Source organism: Microtus ochrogaster, chromosome 21, assembly GCF_000317375.1.
Source record: "Microtus ochrogaster isolate Prairie Vole_2 chromosome 21, MicOch1.0, whole genome shotgun sequence".
NCBI lineage: Eukaryota > Metazoa > Chordata > Mammalia > Rodentia > Cricetidae > Microtus > Microtus ochrogaster.
In genome coordinates this window covers 22,679,865-22,700,037 of record NC_022022.1, presented here as the reverse complement: position 1 = coordinate 22,700,037, position 20,173 = coordinate 22,679,865, and the positions used below count along the sequence as shown (strand labels likewise).

Sequence of the window (20,173 nt, the reverse complement as noted above, 5' to 3'; positions counted from 1 at the left end):
CTATCTCTCTATCTCTCTATCTCTCTATCTATCTATCTATCTATCTATCTATCTATCTATCTATCTATCTATCATCTATCTATTTATCTATCATTTGTCTATCATCTATCAGTCTTCTATCTACTCACCTATCTATCATCTACAGTTACCACTTATCCACCATTTCTCTATTATTCATCCTCTCGCCACAGGTCTCAGATTAATAAAGACTGACAGTATTCTAGACATATTGGTTGGGTGGTACTGTGAGGAAAACTTAGGGACCAGCTGCCAGAGCCTCACCAGCATGTTCTTCAACCTAAGAAGCTTAAGAATGAAAGTAATACTGGATTATCCTGGGGCCTGGAAGTACAAATCTAGGCCAAATGACAGGCCTCTCCAGGCAACGAAGAGGTGATGGGCTCTTAAGACAATGAGTTACTTAAATATCCTACTTTGACCTGTGTGGGAACCGTAAATACCTCACATCTACTGGTTACGATTATACCCTATCAGTGAAACAAAAGCAAGACACAACTTTTGTCTTCCAAAGAGGATGGCTATCACAAAAAAAGAGCTTTTAAAGAGATTCTTAAGAATTCTTAAGAGGACTCACAAGGTTTTAGCGGTAATAAGAATTTTAAAAAAAGCAATTTATACAGCAAGGAGGCATTATCAGCCACAGTTTTTGAGAGAGCTTGGGGATAATAGGGATCCAAGCTCCAACCGTAGTGTTTCTATTACCAAGTGTCCTTTATTAGATGCTAGTGAAGAGTTGTTGCCCACACGCATGTTCAGGTGTATGCACATGTTTGTATGTGTAAGATAGCTTAGTCTGTAGACTGAGTGACTCTTCCATATTTTACATTGCCTATTTTGTGTGTGTCTGGACAGTGAACATCCTTCTATTACTTACTTTTGCCACAATTTAAGGGGAAAAGAATTTATTTGGGTTTATGGTTTTTGAGGGCTTCAGTTTATCACAGGCTTTGCTTGGGCACACACTTAGGTAGGGGACATGAGCAGGCCATATTCATTTTGTCATTGATATTTTTGTCTACTAAAGTCTAGCTCATATTCTTTTCAAATTTTGTTTCTTTCCAGTCTTATCCACTCAGCACAAAAGCTAACTTCTCATTTGTGATCATTTTTCCTGCTGTTAAACTAAGAAACATTTTTCTAATGAGGGATCAGAATAAATCCTTTTCTATTTATTTATTTATTTATTTATTTATTTATTCTTTTTTTTGCATTTAATGCTTTCATATAGTGGGATTATGTAATAAGGAAAAACCATGGATTTACATTACCAAATAGCTTCGCAATGACACTTCCTGTATTACTTAAATAAAATGTTTTATTTTTTCCCAAGAAAACTGATTCCCTTTATATAAAAAATGTAACGCAGAAGTGTGTAACTATTTAAATTAAGCATAAAATCCTCCTCTTCAGTCAAAAATCTCCTTAATACAAAAACATACTGAAGTGATGGAGATGAAGCTGAGCTTCATTGATTTATGAGGGGAAAGAATCCTTGACATCAATGTTTATTATCTTTTTCTTTCTCAATCCCTGACAGAACGACAAAGTTACAATGTTCTTAACCCACTTCTCTGCTTTCACTCTTTGTAAATCCTAGTCTTCCTGGATTTCTCTGGTGGCCTACTTTTGCTCAGAACTGTGGGTGATTACAAAGAAGCGTCATTCACAAAGCCATTCTCGGTTTTTAGATCAGAAGTTGAGTCATCTCTCTGAAATTACAAACAAGCTGTTTCTTTCTTGAGTGTCCTTTGTCATTTATATGACAGAAAGCTCTTGTCAACATGTTAAAGCAGGGCTTAAACGGGCAGGACTTCAGATACCCTAGAAAATACAGTGGCGGAAAGAATGCTCTTGGCCAGTGTGTGGAAGCAAAGCAAATGTGTCTGTCTCTACTCACGTGTAAGCTTCGAAGTCCCCATTGTTGATAGCTTCAATCAGTTGCTCGGTGACTTTGATGATCTCCTGCTTCCGTGCTAAAAGCAAAGAGAGAATTGGATGAGAATAAAGGACAAGAATCACACACGATTTTGGTCAATGATACAGCTACTCTGCTAAATGAGGGTATCCTAGAAACCATCTCTCCTGGAAAAAAATGGCCGCTCCTTTTGCACAGTCTTTAGCTCAAAATGGGAGGTCAACAACTATGTCTCCTAGGAGCACTTAGAAGCACAGATATCCAGGCTCCAGCCCAGACCAAGAGATTCAGAATCTGGATTGTAATAGGGCTCTAAGGTCTTAGTCATCTAGGAGACACTACTCCATCTCATTTGATGACAAACAACAGGTACCCGGAAGGTTGAATTTACTTTTGCTATCTTTATTACTGTGACTCAGAGAACGTGCTCTCTATTAACAAATGTGCCACCAAAAAATTCAGGTTATAAACGTACCAAAGAACAAACATCCAGCTTCAGAGTGAAGATGGTATGTTGCATCAATACGTCCAACATTAGGTGACTAGACTTCTTATGTTTCAGGTCAACCTGCCTGGCCCTTCCAGAAGAGGGCATTAACACTGTGATAGGCCATTGTATTTAGGTAAATGGCCATTAGTAAACTCTTAAAATTGAGACAGAGACATACGAATGCTGCCAACGTGAGCAATAAGCAGACAGAAGCCCCTTGCAAAACTATCAAACCCAACAAACATCAAGTATCATTAGTGTCTTTTCCTACCTAGGATTGGTAAAATTATTAATGGTGGTTCTGGCTCAGACATCACTCTTTCAGCAAATTCTTTTCCAGTTGCATCTGCTTCAAGTGCTCCTACCCTTTTATTGAATACCCATAGTTCCTGAGCTGTCCCCTGGGTATCCCTGACACCTCCTTAAGTTAAAGCACATGGTTTATTTGGTTGCTATTAAGCTTTGTTAACTGTGTCAGCTGTGCCCTCCTATTTAAATAGAAAATTCCTTATGAGCAAAGAACATGTTATTTCTTTGAGTTGCCTAAGAAACTTTTGCTCTTAGATGTTAACTATATTTGTAAATTTGATCCATTGAGATTACTGACATTTTCTTAATTTCAGAATGTTTTTACTCATGAAATTATGTTCCAATATTAATATTTATCATGTTTAAATATAAATTATATTAAAAAATTAAGTTGATTAGGTTTCATTTTCAGATCACTGTCCATCATCAGAATCAGATCAGTGGTCACAAAGTTGTTCTCCGTTTTTCTGTGTGAGGCATTGTGACATTCCCATTCATCATGAAGATGCTAACCTTTGCTTTTAATTCTTTATTGGTTACAGGAACCACTTTTTAAAATGAAGCTGTTCTTCATGCTTTAACACAAACTTTAGTGTGTGTTCGCCTTCAAAATCCAAGTGATCTAGGTGAAATCGTTTCTTAATGAAGAATAAAATTGGAAAATTAATTTGACTCCATTAAGAATATGTGATACTATCTCATAACAAACACAGCAGTCACATATCTTATAAAATAATTATTCGATTAGCCCATACAGTGGCTACTAACAATGTAAATGCTGACAATATGAAAGCATCACTATTAGAAGCTCACAGGAGTTGTGTAACTTCTCACTTGTATGCAAGAGCAGAACATGGGCGTTCCTAGCTCCTCTGCACACAAAATATTTGTTTTTTTTTGTTTGTTTGACTGATTGGTATGAATATTACAGCCACCCTTAGGACATATTGATGGAGTCGTAACAGCCGAGAGTTCTGTAGCAGGGAGGCTGCCAGGGACACATTCAGTTTAGTTAGGTGATTCGTCTGTCTGTGGCCTTGGCAGTGTGAAGCTTTGGCAAAGGCCTGGACAGCTAACCTGACTCTGGATCCTGAAGGGCATCCATGAAGAGCTGCTCAGAAAGGGGGAGTGTAAGGACCTGGCTGCCCAAGCTCCCTCCTCACACAAGACTCTGCATTTAAAACTAACAGTGTTTTTAGTAAGTATTGTCCAGGTGGAAAAGAATAATTAGAAAACAATGACAATCTTTTAAAACTAACCAAAAAGGAGAAAATAAAGACCAATGTCAAGTGCTGACTGTGTTACTTCAGCAGGCTGGGCAGTTCACAGAGTGTGCAAACTTCTGGAACAGTTCCCGAGGTCCTGAAAACCCCACAATCTCTCACCAGCACAGGATGGAGTCAGGAGCAGCAGCAGTGAGTGGCCATCTTTAACTCAGAACCACCATTGCCCAAATATTCCCTCACTTTCTTGAGTTTTGCTACGGTGGCTTAAGCTTGTTTTTGCAATATCAGTCATGTAAACTGTCTTCCAGATTAGTTCTCGTTCTCGGAAACAATGGCCTCCTAGCTGGCCTGGCCGAGCAACACACAGACAGGGCTCAAAGCAGGATGCTTCTGGGCTGTAGCATCCTGGAGCCAGTGTAAGCTGAGCCTTGGTTTAGGAGGGGCCTGGAACTCAGGAATCTCTGAAGTGTTCATTTCCTCCAGGCAAAGGCGTGTGAGTGAGTCACAGTTGGGCCTGGCACATGACAGCTGACTCTTGGAAGGAAAGCAGAAGGCTGAAAATGAATCACTCCTGTACAAGGCTCCGAGGTTAGAAGTTAGAGCTGTTGCTACAAGCTCAACATCTGACCTAGGGCGTGAGGGTGGGGTGGGTGCCAGTTAGCTCTTCCCCAACAGCAGCGAGCTCAGGGGACAGTCACTGTGCCAGGTCCCTGGCTAGCTGTTTTCTATGAAGAGGGTCTACTTTTTGCTCTTCCTTCTTCCTCAAGGTAAGAAGTGACAGCCCCAGAGGCAAGATGGGGAATATCACCAAAGGGGAGGGCAATGCCTTATGCCATTCCCCACCACCTGTAGGATGCTACCAGTTTAACCTCCGAATGCTGTCAGTCAGTCAGTAGGACCCAATTGTAGTTTGTGAGGATTTCTAGTTTGGGAAAATAGAAGGGCAGAAGCAAGCAGGAAAGATGGTCCATATTATCGGAGCTCTTTCCATGCCGGCGTACAAACACATTGGGCATCTTTCCCTACCCAAAGTCACAGCTCCTCTGACTTATTTATTGATCTAGATATCAAAAAATCTTCAGTCCCTAGGACAAAGACGGCACATTTCAAAGTTACTTTCTTGTGTAAAGAGAACAAGGTGAATATTGGAAAAAATGATTGATAAGCATCAGATGATTTCAGAGTTACTTCTGTGTAAGAACTACAGCAGAGAAAATTTTATTATTGTTTGATAAAGAACCTACAGCTTGAAGGTGCGGATGCTCTGATACCAGGTACAGCAATCTATGGGAAATCAGGCCCGGCCCTAGATCCCTACATTGGCCCCTAAAAAGATCTGACAGCCCTCCAGCAGAGGGGTACAAGGCATCCCCATGCCATGGCAACTACAGGATAAGTCTGGCCCTATCAGAATCCGCCTTCTCCTCTGTGCCCCTTAGTGCTCAGATTAGCACAGACTAAATTAGATGGAGTGGAACTTTCTCCACCCCACCTCTTGGAAAACCAACAGAAGTAAGGACTTCTTTTGTTCTTCTGGTTTTCTGAGTGGAGACTGGAGTGTCTGTCTTTTTTTAAAGAGCTCAGTTGTTGCTGCACCTGGAGGCTGTGCCTCCAACTCCTCCACTCTAAGCTTCTAGCCAGGTTTGTGATGGAAGCCCTTTTTCCTCACTGGTTGCCTCTGGTACAATGCGATGTCTCTCCCAATGATCTCCTAAAGATTGTGTACCCACTTCAGTGGTTGAAAGGCTGTCCTGTGTGAGAGACTCCAGTCTTCTTTTGAGCTCTGTCTGTTAGCATCTAGTGTAGAGAGATCGTCTTCACAGGAAAGAGTATCTGCACAGGTACTCTTCTCGTCTGTGAGTTCTTTCATAATTTTCCCCTTCAGATCTATACCTTAAAGCCTATTTTCAAAGTCTCCCTTGAATATTTCATGCACTTCAAACCCAACTACCTGAACTAAGTTTGCCAAGTTCAACCACCACCACCAAGAAGAGACAGGCAGGATAGATGGATGCTAGTGTGTTTCATATTATGAGATCACATCTCACAATGTGGAAAGAAGCCTGTGTATGCACACCGTAAATATCTCAGCACCTACACACGGATAATAGATTGCTTTAGTCTGAGTTACCTTCTAATAAGCTCATGTCTTAGACAGAACGGGAGGTGTCAAGAGAGAGTACAAATCCAAGTGCACAGAGATGCTGAGGAGAGAGAGCGCAAGAGGGACCATGCAGGAGATATGGGAGAGATACTCCAATGCTGTGAATCTCAGAAACAGAGCTGGTCACCTGACCAGAGGAACAAGCCTGCAGTGACTCCCTTCCTTGTTTCTCAGCTCTTCCTTCCCTGTGGAATCTGCTGGTTGGAGAGAGGGGCAGGTCTAGTTGTCATTGTGATACTGATCTGCTGCTGTCTCAGGTCACTGACACTGAAGAAAGCATAGCTTACAGATTTCAATTCCTGCCTCTTCATTGGCTTCCTGGTGGCAAGCAATAGGGTCACCATAGTCCGTTACACAGACATAATTGGTTTCCCATAAGTCTCTATCCAGATGTATAAAAAAGAAAGAGCTTGAGAACCAGAGGGCATATCCTACCCTTCTCTCCAGTCCATCAAATGCTGCTTTCATCTTCTAGTGTTCCACATTGGTCCACTTCTCCTGCACCACTGTGAGTCCGAGTACTCTCCCTGTTCAGGTTCCCTAACATGCTGCCTGAGTTGCTGTGAATAATTCAGACTGCCGCCAGCCACCTTTCTCTTTAGGAACATTCAGATGCTTACAAATGCATATCTCCTCAAGAATGTCCCCTTTGAAGTCTTCTAGAGTCTTTTCACTGCTGTTAGCATTCAAAATGAGACCATAGAGCTTTCCTCAGCTTCAATCCTGCCCGTCTCACCAGATCTCAGCAAAGGTTATTTTAATCACTCCTCTTCCTACTCCCAGCCACGCACATGTGCTGTCCTTTGGTCCTAGAGAACTTTTCCCATGTCCATGCTTGTACTTTAAAAAAAAAAAAATCAGAACTCAACTAGTTTTCCTTTAAAAGGACTTGATATTTATGGCTAGAAACCAAATATGAGTAAGTACATCCCATGCTCCTCTTTTTGGGTCTGGCTTTCCTCACTCAGGATAGTGTTTTCTATTTCCATCCATTTGCATGCAAAATTCAAGAAGTCCTTGTTTTTTACTGCTGAGTATTAGTCTAATATGTATATATTCCATAAAAAGCCTGGGATAAAACCGGACTCGCTGAACATAGCGGACAATGAGGACTACTGAGAACTCAAGAACAATGGCAATGGGTTTTTGATCCTACTGCATGTACTGGCTTTGTGGGAGCGTAGGCAGTTTGGATGCTCACCTTACTAGACCTGGATGGAGATGGGTGGTCCTTGGACTTCCCACAGGGCAGGGAACCCTGATTGCTCTTTGGGCTGATGAGGGAGGGGTACTTGATTGGGGGAGGGGGGGAAATGGGAGGCAGTGGCGGGGAAGAGACAGAAATCTTATAAATAAATAAAAAGAAAAACAAGAGAAGAAAAAAAAAGGACTTGATAGCACCCACAGGCATGGTCATAAGGAAGGGAGAATCTCACGGGGCCTTACCTTTAAACAAAGAATCATAAACAACTATGGAATGATGGCAGGGAGAGAAACAGTCATCCCGAGGGAGGAGACCCCAACTGGTGATCTTATATCAAGTGACATACAAGTAATAGTAAATGAATGAAATAGGTTGAATTTACATGTTCGTGTGTGTGAGTGTGTGTATAAAACAGGAATGAAGAGCAAAGAGACTGAATTTGAGAGGAAACAAGGTGTGGATGGGAAGGGTTAGAAGGACAAAATGGAAAGAGGGAAATGATTTAATTATATTTTAAATAAAATAAAACTTCCTTGGCCTTCATTTTACATCAGGTTGAAAGGATATTATACAGTTACACATGTCTTATACTTGATTTTAAAAATCAGTTAGTACCCTTGTCTTTACAGGCTCACCCAGTTATACTTGATTTTAAAAATCAGTTAGTGCCCTTGTCTTTACAGGCTCACCCAGTTAGTCAGCTTCCTCTGTCTCTTTGTATGGGGCAGGAACGACACCATTGCAATACCAGCATCTAACACAGTTCCGGTCTTAGAGGAAATGTCCAGTGAGTATTTGAATGAATGAACCCGGTTTATAATCCCCAGTCCAATGGTCTTTCCAGTGCACAATATTGTCTGATAAATCCTCTAATCAATTTTTTTATTTTTTATTTTTTTAGTTTTTTGGATTTTCAAGACAGGGTTTCTCTCTAGCTTTTGGTTCCTGTCCTGGAACTAGCTTTGGTAGACCAGGCTGGCCTTGAACTCACAGGGATCTCCCTGCCTCTGCCTCCCGAGTGCTGGGATTAAAGGTGTGCGCCACCACCACCCAGCTTCCTCTAATCAATTTAAAGTAGGAACAGAGGCTACAGCTCAGTAATAGAGCATGCGCTTAACATGCAGGGAGGCCTCCGGTTCAATCCTCAGCACCAAAACCAAATCCGTAATATAAGAACCTAATAGAAATCAAGTTAGATGAAAGCAGCCTGTTTTCCCTTCTGACTCACATGGAGTGGTTATTAAACCCCTTTTCTTTTCCATATTTTCTCCTTTTTACTAATGGAGCCACAATTTACCAAGGCTCCCAGCTGGGTGTACTTCTGCGGTCTGCTGTTCCTTTATCCACATACACAATCATCCATGAGTCATTAATTTTCTTCGGTACTTGTGATGTTTCCCAGGGCATATTCTCAGCCTTCACATCGCATGACAAGCTCATGCGCTCCTTTCGCCTTAACCTCATGCAGAGGACTGTCCAATCTCTACCACGGAGCCCTCATCTTTCCAGCCTCTATGTTCCTGTTTCTTATAGCTTGCCATATATTAAGAATTCATTTCTGTTTTATTTTATGTGTATGGGTGTTTTGCCTACTTGTATGTCTGCGTGAGGGTGGCGGATCCCTTTGAACCAGGTAGGTGCTGGGAATTGAACCCAGGTCCTCTGGAAGAGCAGCCAGTGCTCTTCACCGCTGAGCCATCTCTCCAGTCAGCATGCCATATTCTAAACATCCCTGGGTGTAGGGCATTTCAGACTCGCTTCACTTTCTGGCTGAAGCTGCTGTGTCTCCGCACCTTTCACCTGGGCCAATGGCAACCCAGTCTACTGAGCTGCTCCAGCCAGAAGCATTGGTACCTCCCTTTGGATCACTTCCTCATACAATGTAAGACGAGGGTCTCCTCACTGCTGAATCTTTCTGGCAGTCCTTTCTCTCAGAGCCCAAGCCTCTGATCTGATCTAGGCTCGCACAAGTTCCCATCTCCAGGGTCTTCTCCGTTCCCTCCCCTCACTGCAGCAGAACCATCCACCCCAATCCCTTTATGTTTTCAGGGCATTTACTGTTCATAAATCAAAGGCTGACCTTCTCTGTGCACTTCAGTACTTTTCCAGCTTTCTGACACCCATTCTTCAGCCACCCCAGGGGCTCTGTTCTTTACTGAGCCCTGAATCTTTGATGACATTGTGTCTTCCCTCTATTTCCCCTTTTTCTGCCACACTGAGTTCTGTCTGGATATCTTCTCCAATGCCCCGCTCATAGGTTACCTTCTCCGCCTGGCTGCGGTTCCTGAGGGCTCCACCCCCAGCTATTTTTATCTCACTGTGATTGTGCTGCATTCCCCAATGAGTGTGTGACCATTTTATATTCTGAACACTTGGAACTACGCTAATGTTTCCAAATGCACATGTATTTGTGTACACATACCCAGTCTATAAAAATATAGTGTACATTCAAAACCATTAAGGAGGTGTCAGGCACCTGGAAGATGCCCAGCTGCTGCTCTGAGAGTAAATCTGGATGTCAGAGGCAGCAGGAGGACAGAACATCAGGCTGCAGGGACAGAACATCATGGAGACGGAGCCAGAGAAGATACAGTGCATACGGGCACAGTAGGGAAAGCTAGGGGATTCCAGGCAATGTTGAAAGATGTTTCACTTCAAGAAAAGAAGGAGCGTAATGGAAACATCCTAACTATATGGGTTTGAGATTTTTATTTGTTTACATTTGTGATTAAACAGACCCAGGCATCTAACTGCCTGCAAATGTGGCTTTTTACTCCCGGATGTTTGCAGATTTGTTACACGTTGAAACGCTTTACTGGGCTGTGTCTAAAGATTACTTACTCAGTCATCAAAAGCTGCCTTGTAAAAAACGGTGGTTGGGTCTGTCCGGAGCTGTCTTTGCTCTGCGGGGACACTATGCAGTTCTACCCAGTCTTTTCCACCCGTGTACTGCAGTTTAGTCTAACCCTTGCCTACCTCTCTTGGAGGGAGGTCATTTGGCTCCCAGACACTTGAAGGACAGAGAGGTGGAAGGACTTGCTAAGCCACTCAGTACGTTCAGACCAGGCCAGAACTTGAGCTTGATGTGGCTCAGCCACCCCCCACCCGCTATTCAAACGGCTAACCTCTGTTTCTTTATAGCCCATAGTGCTTAATTCAATATTTTGAAATCATAAACCTAAATGAGCCAGCTAAATGTCTTTGAACTCACTCTGACAAGGTGACTGACTATTTAATTACTGGGCCAGGTTTGCAATTAATTACGGAGCCAGTTTCCCACATCTGGGAGCCCCATGGCTTTATTGTCTTTCTCCACGCTGCCATCAACAAAAATAACCCTTGGGAACAGTTACGTCAGGCAAATACACAAACTAGGATCGTTTTCACGCTGTTGGTGGTTTCATAGAAAAGGTACCTTATAAGCCCAGTTATGCTTAGCCTTCTCTGTGCAATTAACAACTTGTTTCTCAGTGACTTTATTTTCCCTTCAGCAATTTTGTGTTAGTTAACACTGCAGAAAATAACTTCTATTATTTTATCACTGGAAAATCACACCTATTAAAGGGTAGGACTGGTTGGATTAGTAATCTATAAGATTTTATTCAAATATAAGACTAACACTCAATCACCAAATTTATATATAGGAATGTTTTCAAAAGTCAAAAGTTACTATCCAGCTTCTACTATAGAAGCAGCTAAAATGCCCACTTCTCAGGGCTGGCGAGATGGGCTCAGTGGCTGCTCTTCCAGAGGACCCAGGTTGATTCATATGGCAGCTCATTTACCTTCTGTGCCTCCAGTTCCAGGGCACCTTCTTCTGGCCTCTGAGGGCACCAGGCATACACAAGGTGCACAGACATATATGCAGGCAAAACATCCATATACACTAATAACGATGATGATGATAAATTTGAAAATTCCTCAGTGTTTCAATCGCTCTAGCCTCCCAAAAATAACAGGAAAATTACTCAAAGTATCCTTGGGATTTTCTCTAGAGTACACAGTAGCTTCAACTTTAAGAAGCAATACGAGCACATTCTCCCTCTCAGCTTTTCATGATCTGACAACAAATGGCAGACATAGTGTGTACATTAGAGTTTTAAGATTCCTAAAGTTATATTTGAGCTAAAAACGAAACAAAATATATACTATTTTAAAAATCAAGGGATGTATAGCCAGGCCTGGGGGGCGCAAGCCTTTAATTTCAACACTTGGGCAGGTGGATCTCTATGAGTTCAAGGCCAGCCTGTTCTACATAGCAAATACCAGGAGAGCAAAGGCCACTGGTGAATCCTTTTCTTAGGGAACAACAAAAGAAAGGGATGTATAAAGTAGTGACAGAGATTTTCATCGGAAAAAAAAAGACACACATGCACTAAATGAATGAATGGAGGAATAAGCAAATAAATGCAAGAAAAATACTGCAATAAAAATTTAAAAATAAAAAACATACAATTTAAAAGGACGAGCATTCATCAGATATCACTGCCATTGTTTGGCAAATAGTTAATATTCCACACAGGAAACTCATGTCCACCTGACATTAACGGAGAGTAAGGTAATAACAGGAGTCCCCCACAGAGAAGAACCTTGGGACACCATGGTGACTGACACTTATTTGGAGTTTCTGATGAAAACCTGTGAGAGTACCCTGTACGGTTGTCTCTCACAGGGCTCAGGCTGAGTGCAAGCATGCCGGCCAATGAGAAATGAGGTCTGATGTATATGACCTGTCAGGAATTCTAGTGTGCACTATGACTGTTAAGGGGCTTCCACTCCACTCACTTCCCACTGTTGAGGATCCTGTTGTCTATGTTTCTCTTGCCTCACCTTGACACACCATCCATCTCTCTACCTTTTCTCTGTTTGTGCTTGTCATGTTTTTCCTCTTTAGTTGGGCTTGATGCTGCAGCTCCACTCCAGGCTGTGGTAGCAGCAGCAGCGGCAGCAGCAGCAATAGCTGCCTGACAGACAACAGTCACAGCAGCTTTTCCCACAAGACCTCCTGCTTGGTTTGGCTTATCATCACATCAAAAACGATGGTCTAGCATCTCTATTAGTCTCCCAGCTTCTGTCTCTCGGGCTTCTTGGAGATTCCTTGTAACTGTTGCCTCTTAACCTTTGCATTCTTTAGCCTATACATATACAGATACCTAGATATAACAGGGTGAAATAGATCTGAGCGTTGATGTTAATAATTAAGATGCAAATGAAACACCCCTGTGTTTGCCTTCTGGGCTATCAAGGAAACTGTGGCAAGTACTGTGCCATTGAAATCACCACACCTTGTGAACTTATTGCTCTTAAATACATTATGATACTGTGGAAAAACACAAACATGTACACCTATGTTTCGGACAAAAAGCGCACTCACAACAGACACCAAAGTGTATGATTTATCCTAAAGCAAAAGACCCTAAACTTATTTAAAACTATACTTTCTAGCTTTTGTTCTTTCTTGGTGTGTATACTGAGATGGAATTCTGGGACTTGCAGACCAAGCAGGTGCTCCGCCACTGAACTTCACCGCAGCATTCCTTCTGCGGTTTAGCTCTAAGATTATAAGGGGTAGTGCCAAGTATACAAAAGCCTGGAGAAGTAAATATTGTTTTGTGCATTTAACAGTTGAGAAGTTCTGGATATTTTAATGACTGCTAGGACATGATTTAATTGGTATATAATTTGCTTTCCTCTTTTATTAGTTAAGTAACTATTCCTGCTACTACCCAACATTACCCACATTGGACAAAAACAAATGAACAACTATTGACCCTAAAGAAATTTATATTGTAGTATGGGGACTCAATCAGTTAACTGGTATTTATGATGATCATACATTATTAGGAGGAAAGAGGAAGGTAGAAGGGGACAAGGAAGGCTGGGTTTCGGAGGCATGCCCTTGTAATCAGAGTTTCAGTTGGAAGGTCTCATCAGGGCAACATCTGGTGAGAGACTAGAAAGGAAATGCCTATCAGGATGCACTAGGAAGCAAAAGCAAGCACAAAGGTACCCAGGTAGAAGCTGGCTTCACACAGCAGGAAGAGTGTTCTTGTGTTGCATGCACCATAGAGAAGAGGTCAGCCGGGGAGGGAGGGCTGTTGGGGTGAGGCTCTTAATGGATTCTAATGGATTTGGCAAAGCACTGGAGAATGCTAAGCAGAACACAGATATATTTTAAAAGCAGTACTCTCAATACTGTGTCAAGAATAGACTACGGACAGAAAATGCAGGGGAGAAGCTGTGTCAATAAGCAGGCAAAAGACGGTGTTATTTTGGGCCAGAGCAATGGAGAAGTCAGCAAAGAAAAAAAGCCAATTTAAACTAACAAAACCAAAACACCATAGTATGTGTCCTGAGGTATGAAGTAGGAACCAGAGGACCAGCTCGGAGACTAGATGTGGGGGGTATCAGCAAGACTGATGACTCAGCTATTTTAAAGAACCTAGACTGTGACACAATTATGTCAAATTCGATTTATAATGTATAGATGCGTTTGGACACAGATACGGAAAAAGAGGTTGGCGAATTACTATCTTGGAGTAACAAAATGTGATCAAAACCGTGTGGACTGCAACGAGCACATAAAATGAGGAAGGAGGAATGGGGGGTGGTTTTGTGGGGTGTCAATGTACACTGGCACTTTGAAAATGTGTTACGTATCGTGTATGTGGTGTGAAATACATCCACACGGACTACTTACCTATCTATCTATGAAAATAATAAGGAGGCCCGGTGGTGGCAGCTCTTGCCTTTAATCTCAGCACTCAGGAGGCAGAGGCAGGTGTATCTCTGAATTCAAGGAGCCTAGTCTACAGAGCTAGTGACAGTCAGCACTACATAGAGAAACTCTGTCTTGGGTAAAAAAGGATAAAAGGCAGGGAGGAATAAAGGAAGGAAGGAAAGGACAGACAACAACAAAAATAATAATGAAAAGTTCAGGAATGATCCAATTTACTACAGTTGTAAAATTTTCTGTTCTAATCAAAAGAGATGAAACCAGCCATGCAAAGGAACTTGCATGTTGCTAACACTGTCTTGCAGGTGCCAATGTAATCACATGCAAGTGATCAGAGGGACAATACAGCTCTGGCAGAGGTGTTGTCTCTGTCACAGTCAAGACACTCCTCACTAAGCCATCCCTTCTTTACTGGTCCTACCCCCCCCCAATAAAACAGACCAGCCAATTCTGCCCAGCAATGGCTAACAGAATACTGCATATGTTAAAAGAAATGAAGATGCTCTGCAAAACACCCAAATTTTAGGAAGAAAACACTTATTTGTACACCAGAGTGAATAGTTAATTTTTAATACTGACTAAAATATTAATGCAGAACAACAACAAAAAGGTCATTCGTGGGGAACTGCAGGGTGCACTGGATCTCATTCCAGGGCTGGACCAACAGGACAGCTCAGCCTCCTGCCCCTGCCTGCCTCTCCGTTTCCTGTACACACAGGTTTTTCAGTCATTAAAAAAAAATGAATGAATTCAGATAGTTTAAATATAGGACCCTCTGTGGGAATTACAAAGCATCTAGACTTTTCACATGTGATGAGAGTTATGTCCTCATGTGAACTTCTTGCTTTTGCTTTTTGACAGGAGACAGTTTCTCTGGGTTTTCAAGATTAGCCTCCAACTCCCAATTGTCTTGCTTCAGTCTCTAAGGTTCTATGATTTTAGGACTCACCACAACACCAGATTTTTTTTTTTTTGGTTAAAATTTTAATGCCCGTATTATTCTGTTTTAGATTTATCTCAGTATTATCCAGAAACTGAGAACTAGAAAATAAAAGACAAGCTGTGGCTATTTAAAGGGAAATTCCACCCTGTCCCATCCCAAGATGCATCATTTTCAGAAATGAGAGGAGACCAAAAATGGTTAAGGGAAGTTATATCTTTCATGACTCTGAGCTCTAATATTAGGTCAAGTCCTTCAAGGCTAAACTGCATGCCGGAAATAAGCCTTAAAAGGCAAACAGCAAAATGTCAAAACTAAAGGCAGAAACACACCAGGGAACCAAGAGAAGCAAGATTCCACAGGATCTGAACTGCATAGGTGGGGGAGTTACTGATATGTTCATGCCCTTAAGGCATTTTGAGACAAGTCAGTGTCAGGTTTGCCAATTGTGGAGTTCTTTTACCGGAGTAGGTAAGTCCCGAACCTGTACACACAGTCTGCTCAAGGTTCCCTCCTTTCCTATTCCAACCTGGAGTCAGGGTTCTGATCAGACATCATACATCACTTACTCCACCAGCCATAGAGTAACAAACCTGGCAGAGTTCTGATGGGTAGTTTAGTATCTATACCCATTTCTGTTAGACTACTATACCAGCAGTGGTTTTACCATTTCTCTTTCTACCTATAAAAGCTTAGATTTGTAAAACCTGGGCCAGTGTTTGTCAGGAGCCGTAACCTCCTAAAATCATTACAGGAACCATCACCCTGGGGAGTCTGCAGATCTTTCAGGAGCCTTTCCTCCTAGGATCATTGCAGGAACCATCACCCTGGGGAGTCTGCAGAGAACCCCACACCCCTAATTGTGTTAGGAATCGTTCTATTGACAGAGCCTATCCCACACCCAAATTGGCTGTTAAGGGAGAGCTATCTGTTAGCGGAACCCACCCCACATTCCAAACTATCTAGAGAATTAGGTGTGTCATCTCTTAGTTGTGACTTCCTGGCCTACGTGACCTGACCGAACGTAACCTCCTGGACCACGTGACCAACGTGAACCACGCTGCAAGAGCCCAGGCCCCTGTGCCCAGCCCCCAACTCCTTATCCTATATAAGCTGTACCCCATCTCTAATAAACGGAGGCTTTGACAAGAACACCCCCCCCTGCTTAGCCTCATTCCTCTCTCTTAGTCCATTATCTTCCAGATAGTGCCTCTCCGGGACCCTGGAATAACTGAACTGCCAGGCGGGTTACAAACCCCTAGACTAAGTAACCCGCCAAGGCAATCAACAAGTGTTTGCTCTTACAAATCTTTATGCTTGCTAGAAAACCTACCAGGCATGTGTCTTCATCATCATTTTAGGGAAGAGTTTCATATGCTATTCCTCCAAATATACAGCATCATGTTAGGCTCAGAAACCTAGCTGTTCAGAACCGTGGGATTCAGGCCAGCGGCTGACAGTGGAGCTGCAGCTCTGAGGCCACACAGCTCACTTCCCTAAGCTCTCACACGTTCTTCAGAAAGACTGCATTGATGCATCGATAAGATTTACTTAGTAGCGCATTTACACCAAGATAATGTCAGGCAAAGTCACTAGACACTCTGCGGTCATCTTTATGACAAGGTTGTATCAGATAAAAACTATGAACCATCTTCATTTTATTTACTTCTCCATAACAAAGGACAATTTTTGTACAAGTGCAGCTTCTACTCACACTCACTTTGGAATGTGCTACCTACATTTTTTTTGAATGGGGCTTGGCCTTCAATACACACTTGCTGAAAGAGGAGCTGAGGGGAAAAAGTCAAGAAAGAACAGGAAGTGCTATCGTTCTGCCTGCCTGCTCTCACCAGCCTACAAGGATGATCCAACCTCCCTCATCCTGCAAACAAAAGAAACCAACTCTGTCTTGACTGTGTGTGTCCTTCTTTCCCTCCACCTTTTCCCACCCTTACACACATGCCACAAAGCTCCATAATGTTTGCCCTAAGGACACCATACAGCAACACTCACCTGAGGGAACCTCCTGACAAGTCCCCGGGTGTGTCACCTGTCTTCCCCAGCATGGCCCAGTGCTCCTGTGGCTACAGCTTCCCTCCTCTCTGGTTTCATCTATTAGGTTTTGGGTTTGAACTTCACTCTGCAGTAATATCCTCAGCATTCTGAATAGTTTGAACATATGGTGTTCTGTTCCTATGCCTTCTGCATGGGATGTATTTCTCTTCCCTCACTTCCTCCCTGGTTAAGAGAATTCCTTGCCCCTTAAAGCTAGGAACAGGATTCAGATCTTCAAGAAGCTTGTTCAGGAAGACTGCAGTGTGAATAGGAGTTTGGGCTCTGTGTTTGTATAACACACTTGACTGTAAGTGTGTCATCGACCCCCTGTGAAGATCTTGAACATAGTGGCATCGCTGCATCTATGTCTCTTCCCTAACGCAGAACTTAGCGCTCAGAACTGATGCTAACTCTTCAAAATGTCAAAATGCTGTTGTGGCTTCAGTGTTGAAAACGAACAACAAACAAACCAACCAACCAAACAAACAAAAACCTTAGATGCCGAAGGTCTGAGTTAAAGAGTTCTTTTCAGATACTTGTCTTTAATTTATGCATATGAATCTTTTGCTAGCATGTGTGGACATGCATCACTTGCATGGCTAGAGCTGGGTTAAAGACAAGAGGATAAGATGCCATGGAACTGGAGTTAGGGATAGTTGTACATGTCTGTGTTCATACTGAGAACCAAACCTGGGTCCTCTGCAAAAGGAACAAGTGCTTTTAATCTAATTCTCATAATCTGAAAATAATGCTGCTGTATCCTTTTGCCAGATGGAAATCAAGCTTCAGTGAATTTAGTTCTCTTTAAGCTCCTGTAGTCAGTAGGTGATGGGACCAAGATTAAAACTGGTGACATTTAACCGTGCCTTAGTTACTATAAAGAAATGAGGAGTGAGCATTATGAATGCCTTCAGAGGACAGCGATTTTCTACAAACTCAATTTTCCAATGAAAAGCACAAAAGAAGAAACTAAACAGTTCCTCCTTTGATGATTCTTATCTCAGCAGTCCTCCTAAGAAAATCCTGTAGTTCAGTGACAATTAGAAAACTCTGCAAAGCAAAACTCAAAGCCAAATAAACACAAAATCTTTGCTTCTTAAAGCCATGCCACCTGTGGGTTCTATAGTGACCACACCCATTTCATCCATGGCCGGAAAATCTTGAGACTGGATTTATGACGCCTCTCATGATTCCTCACACACAGCTTGCACTTCCCAATACTGACCTCATTTCCAATGAACGTTCTAAAGCTTGGAGATGTTTAGGAAAGTTGCCTTCTCCTCTAACTGCACACAACTCCTGTGGTCCAGTTAAGCCCTTCTGATTACAGTTCACTCCCTGTTGACTGACAGTAGACTACAGTCTCCAGAACTCATTCCAGATTAGCCCAAACCATTTGTAAACCTAGGCAATTCCACGAGGATCTCTGAGGAGAAACTATGACCATCGCTTTCCTGAAACAGTGTACTTTCTCCTTGCAAGCTAATGACTTATCTTTTTTCTCTTTTTCGTTTTTCAAGATGGGGTCTCTCTGTGTAACAGTCTTAGCTGTCCGGAAACTCACTTTGTAGACCAGGCTGGCATCAACCTCAACAAGATCCCCCTGCCTCTGCCTACCAGGTGCTGGATTTAAAGGCATGAGCTACCACCACCCAGCTGTAATTACGTATCTTTCTCTAGAAGTCTGATTTTCAAGGAGCTTGCTCAGGAGTTAATGTATCTATCAGCTCTCATGAATGAAGCTGCAGTTTGCACTAAAACAGTGAGAAGAATGCAACACGCAATAACAGAGGAGACGAAACACGATAAAATAGTTTATAATTGATATATAACTCTGTTTAGCTTCTATTAAATGGGACCATGCTTTAAATTAGGTAGTGGGAAAAACATACACGAATAAAACTAAGAAAATTTTTGCTTTTTGCAGCAGCAGGAGGCTATTGCCAAAAACTACAACTAAGTCAAAACCCAGAGAACAACAAGCTGAATGCAACTTCAGTACCAAAGGCTGAGTGAATATCTTGGAGGGGTGTGAGAGACTATAATATCCAGAGGATCGTGAAATCTGCAGCAAGGCTGTGCCTTCTAGCTGTGGCACGGAGGTTCCAATCACGACTCTCAACAGCATGGCTGCATAAATCAGACCTGAATATTTCCAACACCAGCTGACATCCTAAAATGGATAGAGAAAGTCTAGCAGGGATCCACTCCTAGATGAAGAACTACAAGCAATTAACAACTCCCAAGAGAGGGAGAACTAGTCTTCCCCAAAAATGAGTTTGCTGATTCGTTACCTAATATTGAGTAGTCAGCCCTAGAAACATTTACTTGCAGGCAACACTGAAGAGAGTTGGCAGGCTGTATTTATATGTCCACTCATTGATACGTGTAACAGGAATGGATTAAAGAAGAGAGACTGGATTTGAAAGGCAAGTGAGGGGGAGTGTACATGAGGGAGGCAGGAAGGAGGAGTGGCAGGGGGAAATCTAGGTAACTAGTTTTAAATTAAATTGAAAAAAGAATGTTCCAGAAATTCCTTGTAGTAAATATATTTGAACTGTTTAATTTATAGGAAGAATCACAATATAATCATATAGTTTCACAGAATTTTCAGATATATTTATAAGAAGAAAACAATTCACAATCAGAAGAAGATGGCATTTTAAGTAACTACTGCATTATAGCAAGTAATTTAAGAATTATACAAAATTTACAGTGAGAAAAATAAGTAATTGAGATTGAGCTCCTAGATACAAATGAATGGATTCAACTTGTGATTTTAGATATCTGGTTTCAGAAAAGTTGTTTCATTTATAGGACGGCTATGCATGAGGTCAAAGGATAACCTCAGGCTTTGGTCCTCCTTGAAACCTTGCTCGAGACAGGTCCTCTTTGTTGTTCCTGAGCTATGAACACTAGGCTAGCTGGCCCAAGAGCTTTTGGGGATTCTCCTGTCTCCAACTTCCATTTCCCTGTTAATTACAGATGTTTGTACAGTGTGTGATGTGGGAATTATTTCTTATTAATAAAGAAACTGCCTAGGCCCATTTCATAGGCCAACCCTTAGGTAGGCGGAGAAAACAGAACAGGATGCTGGGAGAAAGAAGCTGAGT

The 20,173-nt window shown here is 42.2% G+C and overlaps 1 protein-coding gene across 10 annotated transcripts in view; it reads right to left on the bottom strand.

Annotated features, from left to right (window-relative positions):
• The window catches only part of Camk2d (calcium/calmodulin dependent protein kinase II delta), a 250,826-nt gene that overhangs the window by 7,122 nt on the left and 223,531 nt on the right, over positions 1–20,173 (bottom strand). For all 10 annotated transcript variants that reach the window (XM_026783940.1, XM_026783944.1, XM_005357251.3 and 7 more), the window contains one exon: positions 1,919–1,994. In XM_026783940.1, coding sequence (XP_026639741.1) covers positions 1,919–1,994 — 76 coding nt within the window. The remainder of the gene's footprint in view (positions 1–1,918; positions 1,995–20,173) is intronic.